The sequence below is a fragment of the Acipenser ruthenus genome, chromosome 23, assembly GCF_902713425.1.
Source record: "Acipenser ruthenus chromosome 23, fAciRut3.2 maternal haplotype, whole genome shotgun sequence".
Taxonomy (NCBI): domain Eukaryota; kingdom Metazoa; phylum Chordata; class Actinopteri; order Acipenseriformes; family Acipenseridae; genus Acipenser; species Acipenser ruthenus.
The window spans coordinates 24835831-24848955 of NC_081211.1; the positions used below are offsets into that span (position 1 = coordinate 24835831).

General features: G+C 37.4%; 1 protein-coding gene and 1 long non-coding RNA gene across 2 annotated transcripts in view; both read left to right on the plus strand.

Moving 5' to 3' along the window:
• Positions 1 to 786: 786 nt before the first annotated feature.
• LOC131699685 (uncharacterized) lies at positions 787 to 1685 on the plus strand. The gene is made up of 3 exons (XR_009308261.1): positions 787 to 854; positions 1069 to 1125; positions 1537 to 1685. It is a non-coding gene; the product is annotated as an uncharacterized LOC131699685 (long non-coding RNA).
• A 1198-nt stretch (positions 1686 to 2883) lies between these two features.
• The window catches only part of LOC117973782 (serine/threonine-protein kinase 10-like), a 40758-nt gene continuing 30516 nt past the window's right edge, over positions 2884 to 13125 (plus strand). The window contains exons 1-2 of the mRNA XM_058996926.1: positions 2884 to 3390; positions 12361 to 12525. Of these exons, the coding sequence (XP_058852909.1) occupies positions 3235 to 3390; positions 12361 to 12525 (321 nt within the window). The 5' untranslated portion in view covers positions 2884 to 3234. The remainder of the gene's footprint in view (positions 3391 to 12360; positions 12526 to 13125) is intronic.

Below are 13125 nucleotides of genomic sequence, written 5' to 3' on the forward strand. Positions count from 1 at the left end.
TGTTGACCCCTCATTAGTATTTGAGAAATTTTAGTAATGCTTGAATAAACAGTTTGGCTAAATATTACGGTAAAGGAAATGTTTTATTTAGAGTACTCTGCTGCGTTTACATGCTAGCTGTGGATTTAGCGAAAATGAAAAGCAGTTTTTTGGAGTGAGATATACTGTATAATCGTTCTTATAAAATGTTTTTTTGTTCAAAGGGATGAATTTACGTGTTTTCGTGCAGGTTGGACAGCGCGTCTGTAAATATTTTTTTTGGAAAACGTGTGTGCTGGGTTCATAGTTTTAATAGGCCTGAGGGTGGCATTCAAATTGGAAATAGCTTGTTTACAAAAACGTACCCCTTAATGAAAAAACATTACTTTAAAGAGGTTTTTTTTTTTAAGTGATCACATTACAATCACGTAACCCCACAAATCCGGCAGGAAATTCTACAGTTGTAACACTCTGTCCCAGTCACTTTGTCTAAACAATTTAGAAATGCCACAATTTTAAAAAGCCAAATTCAAAACATGTGCTGAAGTCATACAGTGCAGTGATTGGATATACATCACCCTTCTCTTGATCCCAAGGCACTATATATATATATATATATATATATATATATATATATATATATATATATATATATATATATATATATATATATATATATATATATATATATATATAAAGGCTCTTCTTCTGAGGGGTTTTAAGCCTGAACAGAATAACCTCAGCCAATGGCTTAATGCTTCTGTCTATTTCTGTTTGCGCCTTTTGCTATCCGCCTACCTGCTACACCAGAGTTTTAAACCTGGGAAAGGAAATAACAGAGCGCGCCCAACGCAATGAAGAAACTTCCAGATACTGTAAGTCAAATATGAGCATTTCTTATATGTCTGTAAGCTTATATATAATTGTTTTAGGTTAATGTAATCCATTCATGTAAATAGTTTTTTTTTATTATTATTATAAATATATACTATATACTGATTTGGAATAAGGAATACAATGTAAATGCAATACGAGGTCATGTATAGAGTGTGGCTACTGATTTTACATAGGTGTCTTTTCTTTTTAAAGGAGAGGTGTACTGCGCATTTACCAGATCTTTACATTGATGTGCAGATGTGTCATGGGGTAAGAGTTTGTTATTGTTCACTAAAATGACATTCTGTCACATAAATGTACCACCTTGGTGGCATTGATTGATGTTAAGAATTTACTCTCATTATAATCAGTATAAAAGGACCGTTTCACAATATAATTTCATTTATTCTGGGTTGCATCTATTTTTTATATTTATTTTATAAATAAAAAGCAACAGCTTTGGAAAAATATTTTGTCTGAATATTGCCTCTGTTTGATATTCCCCAAGATTGCAGAATCAAAAAGTTTAGCTTTCAAGAACACAATACGGCGTGTGAAGCATACTAAACTGATGAGTAAATAAACAGAATTGTTTCAATGCAGATATGTCAGATATGTGGTCAGAGATGTAGTTTGTGGAGCGATGGTGCCAAACGGTTTGTGTTTCCCTTTTCTTAACAGGAACTTGTCTTTTACACGGATGACTGCGCAGAATTAAACCGTAAAGCGACTATCCCCACTTGAGGTATCATGCACGCCACCGCCAGTCTTGAACTGCAGAAGAAGGCATGTTTTTTTTTCATGTAGATGTTTAGAGTAATAGAGCAATACAGACCTATTCCATGCAATTTCAAGATACTTTACTTTGTTTGTTTTAAATCCTTACTTTAGAGATGTTATCTGAACTTTTGAACTATTTTCCAAAATGTTTATTTTACAATAAAAATGTCTTATATCTTATCAAACGCTGTCTTAAACTGACTCTATAAAACTGTATGCAACACATTCTGATTATCTTGGTTAACAGATTTCTCTAATTCAGTTGCCAAGTGCTGGTATAAACTAAACCATTTTCAACTATTCAGTGATGTAGTTTCGGCAACATTCTCTTTGTAATCAACAGAAGTCGGGTTTTATTTATGACTTTTATGACAGTATTTCTGGCATCTAGAACTGTTATTGTAATCACTAGGTTTACCTTGGTTTCAAAAAAGTGGGAATTATCAAGTACGAGAATTGATAGCTTAATTTTTATTTTCTGAAAACACAGTGTTCAACTTCAAGGGAAAGGCTACTCAGAATTAGGTTTCTGTGTGTAGTTTTTCCAGTGCTGATTCTTTAGCTTATAACTTGATCCTGACAGATATTTTGTATGACTGTCTGTGGTATAACTCGTCCTCATTCTCCTATTCTACATGTAATGTTAGGAGTTTTTTGGTGTAGTGTACTGTACAACTAGTGTTGCTATGCGAAGTAAAGCCAGCAGGTGGCAATAGCGGGCAATTGATTTTTCCTAGTGGGTGCCGCATTTATGTAGTGCATGAAAAGTTAACCTAAAAACAAGCTTGACTACCCGCCTTTCATATAAATAGTTTTCCTACAGAAAAAAACTGATGAACGTATATATTTTAATGCAGTTTTTTTTTTCAACAGCTTACCTATTCAACAAGCACAAGCAAACGTGCAGCATACATTAAACTCTGTTGATAAATAGCATATTAAAATAATTCATAGATCAGGCGCACACATAACAAAACATATCTTGCAAAAACATTTTAATTGCATTAAGAAAGCGCACGCTAACAGCATACATGCTTCACTTCCTATGCCTATTTTAAAATCATCACACGCCCTTTAGTCCTGTCAAATTTTACACGTATCCTGTCAGGTTGGTAAATGTAGTTTTTTTTAACCCACAGAACCTTCAGTGAACTATTATAAACCACATGTAAAATAAACTACAACTACCAAGAGCGCTACGTTTGCAAAGAAGGCGGGGCTTGTTTTACAGCAACAATATTATGCTCAGAGCAACACCAGTCATTTGAGCGTTAACAGGTGGGGAGTTTGGTACTGGTTTATGCTACTGATGTGAACTATAGAAGTTTATGCTTGGTTTATTATTATTATTATATAAAAAAGGCTAAATACTTTCTTTATGTGAAATGCTGAAATAAAAACAGTTTAACCCATTAGGGCGTGGTCTTAAAGTTTGCCAGGGAGTTTAAATTCAGTCGCTATTTTTCTTTTCTGGTTTTAGTGACATGGTTAATGTAGTTTGTAGTGGATGAAGCCAGTCGAAACAAGGTAGTTTTCAATGTGAATATTTTCATTCAGCACGTTTTTTCTTTACATTTTAATTGTGTGATTCAACGCAACATGGCTTTTGCAAAATTCAGCAAAATCTTACGACTTTCCACTTTTGAGAAAAGGAAAACAAAACAGTATGAACATGTACAGAGGGATTTGAACCCCAACGATATCTGGGAAATTATCGGAGAATTGGGGGACGGAGCTTTTGGCAAAGTTTACAAGGTGAGATTATTATTATTATTATTATTATTATTATTATTATTATTATTATTATTATTATTATTATTATTATTATTATTATTATTAATTCAATGTCATACTGTATTTGCAGCACTTAGCTACTGTAACAGGCTAGGGTGACACAATGAAACGTTTGGATATTGCTGGAGTTTCATACACGCCTGGGTTTGGCTTTTAATACGGTACTGTGCTTTCAAAAACATTTTGGCAGGGGAATTCAGGCTCATGTGTTGGCAATATCGACAAAAACCGATGCATGTCACACCAGGAAATCGGTGGCACATCGGATTATAACCAAGTTATGTAAAGAAAAGTGTCGTTAAATCACTGACAAGAGTCTCTTAAAGGATGTACAGTTTTATTTCTAAATGCACATATCAAGCAGCAGCACGTTTGTTTTTGTTAAAGGGGCTCTAATTACACAGCAATTACGAGGAAGTTGGACATTGGAAAGTGACTACACACCACTCTAGATTTGGAACCTATTAATGTGTGATTGAATGTAAAGTCAGCGGTTTACATTCATTTTGCAGGCATCCTATTTCCTAGTGAACAGGTTCTCTCCGATGTCCACAACAAACGCAAAAGCGACAGTAGAAATGTCACTGAAGGCCTGTGGTTGCTGAGCTGAGCTCTTGTAGTCATACTGGAGTCATTCAAATAGTCATTCAGGGCAGGGTTGGGGCACATTTGAATAAACATTGGGTGAGACTTTTCTCTACCTGTGCTACTGCATACCTCAGATTTCCCAGTGCCATGGCCAAAATTGGTTTATGTTGTCAGTGCTTGTAGTAGTGCTCTGTCAACATGTGCTGCTTTTTTAGACATCACCTGGGTGGAACAGAAAAAATAAATAAACATGTGTTTCTAATTCTCATTTTTGCTCACTAGCAGTTGCAGGAACTTTCACTTCTGTCAAAATGGAAAGAGCATACATTGACAGATGAAGGAGCTGTCTTACAAAGTATGAAGTTACTAATAGCTCTAAAGCTCCTACAGCAGGCTGCCCAAAATGACTTGCCCCTTTTAGATGTACCATCTTCACTTTGTGTCAGTGTGTCGGTAACATTAGTCCTGTCTGTTTTGCATTGCTTCTGCTCCCACACTAACACTCTTCCTAATGTTTAATCAGCACCTGGACAAGTGCAACAGGTCATACATCATGAAACACAGAGGGCCAAGTGAAAGGGGCTTATTTGTAAAACATCACAAGCACTGAGCTGTGCCAGAGCAGTGCACTGGGAAGTAGATGTTTGGTGGCAAGGCTGCAGTGTGTAGGTGTTAACTTACACTGTTTGATGGTAAACACCTAACACCTTCATCTTAACCCTTTTTCGTGCCTGTGCCAGTGGCACTTATTTTCCACATCCCGGCACTGAAAATATTAGCACTGTGGGGAGAAAAAATTGAGTGTTGGAACACTAGTATTATTTACTACATTTACTAACTTGGGAGGATTCGCTGAACGTTTGATAAGACGTAGGGGGGTGTGAAGAGACAGAAGACCTGCTGATTTTTAAATCCTTTTTTAGTTAAATCAGTTCCTGTGCTCGTGAATTTAACTGGCACTTTTTCCTACTGAGCTTTAATGTCTGGCTGGTAAATTTGGCCATGTGTTCATGCAGACAGACCTTGGTTTATAATCCTCAGCGTACCTTACTTAAAACAGCAACATGTGACGCCTCTAAAGAAAGGCCATTTATGCTTAATGTAGTAAAATAACCCTATCAGACCACAGTTTAAAGAACCAGGTCATTCATCCTCCCCCACCACTCCCCCCATCCTGTTTCCATACGTTGTTTTCAGAGCTTCGTGTTCAACTATCAAAATATAAGTGTCCCATGTTTAAGCCTTATTCATGTTGAGCAGCATTAATTAAATATTAGAGGATTAAATATCACATGTTAAACAGCATTCAAATATCACAGGAATATAATATTACATGTTAAACAGCATTCAGATATCACAGGAATATAATATTACATGTTAAATGGCGTTAAATAAATATTACAGAATAGACTGGATTGTCTTGTTCATCGGTTTATGTTTTTGCCTACAGTTAGTTGATGAAAACAAAGTAAAAGGTTGCGTTTTTCATTTATGGTGGCTGTATTACATATTCTGGGAATATAATATTTTGTTGAGTGTTATAGTGTAGAAGATTTACAGTTTTTTTGTGTGGGTGTTTTTGATGAAACACTACTGGATACTTTCTTTTGAAAAAGAAACTAGCGAAGTACCTGTTGACATAGTTTACTCTTATTAACTAGCCTTTAAAACCAGCTTTGACGAAATCTCTGTGGCCCAGGCACACCAGTGCCTCGTGATAAGTTAGCTTGACAGAGGGTGTGGGCAGGATATCCCTGCTCTCAAGTATTCTGTGACATTGTACATAATTCACTGTTTAGGGAAATCTCCCACTTAAAGCTGTAACTTAAAAGTTACAAGTTTAAATGTGCAGTTTCCTGTCAGGATGCTGTTGTTGTAGTGAAGTCCCTGGACTGTAACTTAGGATAACAGTTTGAAATTGAAGACACAGCACATTTTCTTTATAGCTAATATGCAAAATATTGTAAGTGAGTTTCTGTAAGTGGGCCACAACTGAGGCTTAAAAAGTAATCGTCTCGAGTTTTATGACGGTGGTAATAAAACTTGTAGTATTTTCTGGGCAGTGTAGAATTAGTTAAGTTTTAAATTTGACTATTTCGATGTTCAAACCCCTCATTTTAATGATTTCATGGTTCCTGTAAGCAGGATGTTGACGATGGGTGTTCTCATTATCGTAATGTCAAAAGAACTGCATTGCACTGTGGTATTCTTTTTGTAACATGGGAGAATCGCACACGTATGGTAAAGGCTACAGTAAGTATACAGTAAGGGACAGAAAGAGAATTTTAAATTGAATTAGGCCTAACAAGCAACTGCATCAGCTTGGTCATGTTTGGCAGTGATAGGGTGTCAAAGATACTTGGGGAAGGTAGTACTGGAACTGAGACCCCAGCAGCCACTGAATATTGGAAATCTTGCAACACAGCCCTCTCGCTAAAACTGGCCTGCGTGTGAGCTGAGACTTAAGCCTCTTGTCACTTTAATTGGCACTGGCAAGCAAAACTTGTCTGTTTATTTTATACAGGCAAAATAAAGTTATTTTGGACCTGTGTTTTTTTATTTTTTCAGTGTTATGCAAAATCGAAATTACATTACAATATAGTGTAGGCATACATCAGAAGAGCAGTGCGTTTAGAGCATTCGAGCACTTTCACCCAAATTTACAAGTGCTTCTTCAGGTCAAGGGCATGGACTCCTTCCTGAATGGAACTCTCTTGAATGCGGTGGTTTTAGTAAAGTAGTCCAGTAAGCAAGAAAGCAAATTATACTTTGACCTAAAAAACATTGATAAAGACAGAGAACTGGGTGGAGTTCAAAAGCCATGACATTAACCAGTGGAAATGATTTTTGTTGTTTTTTTTTGCCAGAATTCCTGTTATTTTTAACCACTCTAGATACATTGTATTACTGTAACCTTCTTATGTCATTCAATGTTGGCTGTGGGTAACCCATTTATGATAGTGTTTTGGACACCGTTTTAATTCCCAAAGGAAAATAAATAATTCTGCTGTGGTAGGAAGTTTATAATTTTGCAATGCCCTTATCAAGATAAAGGATCACACGTCCAGGGTTCCAGTATTTGCCAAAGAAAGCAGTATTAGTGAATGTGCAGTTACAGTAGTTTCTATATTGTCTGGAGTGCCAACCCTGCTCTTTTTATGCAGAATACATATACTGATTCAGTCAGCAAAGTGGTTGCATAGCAGAAGAATGGAACACCAGCTATGTCATAGATTTCTGTTTAATTCAAAATGCTGGTTAATGTTCTCTGATGTAGTACTGTACATACTGCAGTAGCGAAGGGTGAACAAGACATGGCAAATATGTGTTCAAGATGTGTTGGCAGCAACAGAATTCAGAGCAGATTCTATTGGACAAGGTAGATACTTACTGGAAGAGGGGAGAGGTTGTGGTTTATAAACAACCTCAGCTTGTCAGTGCCTGTTTAACAGTGATCTTTATTTTAAACAATGTTTTATTTGATTGGGGTCCATAATGTTGTCAAGGACGAGCATTAGACGCTGCAGAGCAAACAAGTTGAAATACACGATTATACAGTCACAGAGTTAGGCCAACATCTTACTGTATTACCTGTTGAAGTAATACTACTACAGTACAAATAATATTATCATAATGGTATGCCACTATCTCCTGCTTTCCAGGGATGAACAATTAAGCATTTGAGCCCGAAGGAGCGGGCTTAATCGTGTGGTAATGCCTGCCTCGTGCAGCTACATGCCGAGCTGAAGGCGAGTGCATTAACATAACGAGAAGGGCATTACCACACGATTAAGCCTGCTTCTGAGGGCTCAAATGCTATTAGAATGTGGATTGATTTGGAACGGTGAATAAACAAAGTTTGAATACTAACATTTGGATTTAAACCCGTCTGATTGACCAATCAGGTTACAGGAAATCTCCTTTCCATATTCTAATGTACTGCAGTATCCTCTGGCTATGTCAACCTATCTCCAATATCCGTATTGTGGACTAGTTTCCTCCCAGAATTAGGAGAGGAATCCTAAATCAATAACACCTGAAACTTCATTGTTTTGCATGCTGTTGACTTTAAATCTAGCCTAGGAAGTATTGAGAGGTTAATTATATAATTAGATTTACTTGAACATGAGCAGTAACAGGCAGCTGTTGCTAGGCAGCATGGACTCCGAGTTGTTTTTAATTCTTCTAGAGTGTCTTCCCATGTAAACAGAATTGATTGATTATTATGCCATTTACTGTACGTTGGGCATTATGAACTCCCCAAAGCTAAACTACAAACAAGAAAACATGGTTAGCAGCAAAAACGTTGAATTGCTGTTTTTGATATGATTGGTTTTATGATTTGATGGTTAAAAAAAAAAAAAAAACTGCAAGTAGTATTTTGTATTATCTGTTTAAATATAGTACAAACAGAAATAATCCAGAACCTCTTTAAATGGCTACAGAATGCAACAGTCCAAATGAGTTTCTTCGCAGGTTCCAAAGCATATTGGTAATAAAAAAAAAGTCTTCAATCAAAAGACCATTGACTGTCCACATCACACATGGGTGGAGAAACACACTCTACAGATCTGAGCAGCTATATCACCGGGGAACTGATTCAGCAGTATGAGTAATTGCAAAATGGTACATGTTCTGTCATGAAATTTTATACACCCTCCTCGTTCTTTACAAAACTGCTTTTGTTCTTTGTTAGGTTTGTCGATCGATCGTTACAGAAGCTGAGATTTAGAATTGAGCTACTTTGTGTGTTTTCAGGACTACTTTGAAGGAAATGTTCTGCAAGCCTGTTCATCTCTGTATGTTATATTTATGATATAGTGCATTTAAGGCTTCAAACAGAATGGAGGAGTGTTACAGTCTTAAAGAAGGATGTTGTTAGGATTGGGTGCGTGTTGCATTATACGTTTCTTAGGATATCAGAAATATTATTGGCCTAGAGGTAATATATATATTTTTTTTAATCAGACTTACACCAAGTATATGAAAGCATCCCAGTTATAATTATGCCAGGTCACAGGTCAGCTGGTAAGAACATCATTGAGACCCCTCTGCTTCTTCCTGTGAGTGTTTGAGGATCACAGAGAAGAGGCACAACATCTTTGTGAGTTCAATGATTTGGTACTGTATAAAACAATTGATGGTCCTCTTGGATAGTCCATAGTGTTTGTCATCCTTAATTTAAACACACAACCGTAATAGATATGAGAGCCTGAAATGTAAAACAGCATGAGTGAGAGGAAGCATTACCACACAGACAGCTGTGAGAGGGGTTTTCCGAAGCACACTCCCACACATAAACGTAAATACAAGATAAAAGGAGACTATATATCTAGACAAATAAAGCAATTCACTTTTGCTTTTTTTTAAACACATTTACAAGAAATACAGCCTAATGTACTGCACATCTGTCTGGGATTGTGTTGTGATTTAGTTTTATTAAAGCTTATACTGTGTGAGAAGTCCTGCCTGTGTCCTTGTGAATTTTAGATAAGGAAGCCAGTCTGTCCGTGTTCGGCTTATTGCAGATACGGTAACAATGTCCTTCCTACAGTCCACAGCCTGGAGCTCAGATGTCTGGCTCAATTATTCTGCTATGATTACAAACATTTCCCCATCTTTTGGGTTTATGTTGTTACCACCCTGAATTAGTACTTTTAGGTTAAGTATTAAAACATGGGACTACTCTATGTACAATACAACTTTTTTATTTGGATTTTTTTTTTTTTTTAAGGGAAAATTTCTCCCTATACCGTGCATACCAGTAAAGCAATCGGAAAATGTCTTATAGGGTACTAATTTGAAATATGGACACAATAACTGCTTTGGATTTGTGCCAATCGTCTTACAACATGTAGACTCCAAGCCTCACAAAGCTCTTTTGTGTTACGCACATATACGGGTAAACGCATAAAATATTATACTACAGTATAATAGTATAACAAGGCGGTTTCTTAAAAAGGGATGGTGTGAGTCTCCGACCCTGTGAAGATTCTTCAAACTCGTCCGTTCGCACTAAAATGTACCCTTTTCAATTCCCTCTGTCTTCAGTCCTCCAAAGATTCTGGTACTGAAGGCTCTTGTGGAGTTGTGTGTCCTTGGAGAGTGTGTGTTTCCATTCACCTCGCACTATATGAAATCAACAGACTGAAGGGGCTTAAGTATATGTGTGTGTGTATGTGTGTGTGTGTATATATATATATATATATATATAATATATATATATATATATATATATATATAATATACTTAAAGCCCCTTCAATCTATTTTTATTTCTTTTTTTATCCTCATAACTGGAAGAAATTTACTACAGAAATTGGGTGTGGAACTTCCTGTTAAACTATGAAAAAAGCAACTATAAGTAAAGCAGCTGTTTGTTGTGTGCTTTTTTGGCCGTGGCCCAGAACACTTTTTTTATTATTTGTGTACTGTGCTTAAAATATTGCTAACCCTAATATCATCAGCAAGTTTGAAACATGTAAGTTAGGTGGTTTAAACCTGTCCAAGTACAGAAGCATGTATCCTTGCTACATGCTGTATTCTTTTTAAAGAGACATGTTACAGTAAGTGGGTAGCTGATAAAGATGTAATTTCCTTTATACCACACCCAAACGAAACCACCAGAAATACAAAGCACTGTTACTACTTTTTTTGGGTGTCAGAAGGGCAAGATTTTGATGTCTCTTGATTCAGTTACAGTACTTGTACTGGGGTTTTCTAATGACATCATTGTGACATAGTAATGTATAGTTTATACTACTGCCTTCAGTGTTTCACACCTCTCAGCAAAACCGCTGAGTTTTCTCACTTGGTTCAATGTCAGGGAAGCAGAGGTAATCCAGGTAAGCATTGTGTGTGAGCACACCTTCAACTCTGTTCAGCAGCCACGCCTGACTGGCTGGTTGAAAACAGCAAGTGGAGCATTCTGTTACCTGATAGTCCTTGAAAAAATACTGATTCTGTTGCTACGTAGAAAATAGAGGCTCCCCCATTAAACATGCGAACAAAGATGGGTTCAGTTTAATCCTTTTATGTGTAATGTTTCTTAACAATTGTGTAATCCAAATGCACACCTAGACGCACAGGTATACTGTATGCATATGCTGATGCTAATGTTTAATGTCTTACCAAAAGGTTGTTTTGAGTGTTTTAAACTATTTTTCTGTTTTGTTAAATCCTGTGGGCATAAAGCTGACAAATACAGTGTACCATCTGTCTTTTGTAATCAATACATACCATGCAGGCAGTTGAATTTCAAGTTTTGCCAGGACTCTCAATGTCTTTAGGTGTCAAGCTGCTCTTTATCGGAGTACAGCCCTAGTATTCTTACTGTGCATGTACTGCATACTCATACTAACAATGCTGACCTTTCACGCACTGAGGCTCTGCCCATGTCTCCACAATATGTGCAGGTACTGGGGGTTCTAGAAGATGAGCTGTTGCTTGCAGTACAGTACAGTACAGTTCACAGCATGGCCCCACCTCCCAAGCAGTGTAACCCCTGTATAGGGATGTTCACATACCTCCCTTTCTCCTTCTTTTCTCTCTCCGTTGCTGTACCCCTTAGCTGTAGTGTATACTGTACACATCTAAACAATTGCTGATTCAATTGTGATAAAACTTGCTAAGGACCTTCTTTAGTATGTCTTATGAGAGTACAGTATCAGAATCTGGGGCTTCAAGGAAGTTCCCTGTCTGTCTGCCCGTCCGTCAGTAACATTTGTGTATTATGTAGAGAACCACTAATTATATTGCTTTGAAAGCTGCTTATGACATTCTTTAGCGCAGGTTATTTAGAACAGCAGAATGTGTGGATGTTACGTTTCTGTTTTGATATGTATTCAGTGCATACAGTGGATGTAGTGTGGGCCAGTGGTTAAAGTCCAGGGCTTGTAACCAGAAGGTCACCGGTTCAAATCCCTCCTCTTCCATTGACTCGCTGTGTGACCCTGAGCAAGTCACTTCACCTCCTTGTGCTCCATCCTGCGGATGAGATGTTATGTCCTATTGTAAGTGACTCTGCATATAATGCACAGTTCACAGCCTACCTCTGTAAAGCTCTTTGATGGTGGTCCACTATGAAAGGCGCTATATAAAAAATAAAGATATTATTATTACTGTGCTGTAGATCATGGTGGTTTGCTTTTTCGCGACGCTAATACAGTAGTTCTAATTATAGAGCTATTGGTTAAGTCTGTCATCACTGACGTACTTGTTGAATTATTTACCTTTACTGAAGCAGGCAATGTTTGATGTGAGATTGGGAACTTGTGGGAGGATAAGAAACACAACATTTAATAAAGTGATCTGTGTGTTGATGAATGAATATTTTGTGTTGCAGGCTAAAAACAAGGAGACTGGTGTGCTGGCTGCTGCAAAAGTGATAGAGACGAAGAGTGAAGAAGAACTGGAGGACTACATGGTGGAAATAGACATCCTTGCATCCTGTGACCACCAATACATCGTCAAACTACTGGATGCCTTTTACTTTGAAAACCAGCTGTGGGTAAGACAACGCTACGGGTGCTTTCACAGCAAACAGACAGTTTTATAGTCTGAGAAATGTCAACGGCACTCTTTTTTCATATGTGTGGCGGAGTGTCCCGCCCCTATTTATTATTATTTGTATTTTTGTTTGCGGCGCGGGTAAAAGCGCCGCGTCTTTTGTTATTATATTTAAAAACCCCGTGAGGATGCATGGCTGATCAGCTACTGATTATTTAACTAGCTGACAGTCATGCATCCTTACCAAACACGTGCAGACTCTGGCCGGGGGATAATAAGATAATTACCAACTAGTTAAATCCCTCGGCCAGAGTATATAAACCAGCAGCACTCTGCACTCGGGGTGTGGAGTGTTCGAGAGTGGAGAACGGGAGAGAGAGAGAGAAAGAAAACAATTGCTAAAACGTGCTGGAGTATCCAGCACGAAACTTACTTGTTTGTTTATTCGTTTGGCCCTCGCGCCTTTTTGTTTTGTGTTTTGTTTAAATATTGTGTTTGTTTATTATTAAATACGCTGAGTGCACTAACACTCAGCTTCAACCGCCCATCCACTGTTTGGTTTGAGTTACTTCCTGGTCCGTGACGTCATCCACATCACCAC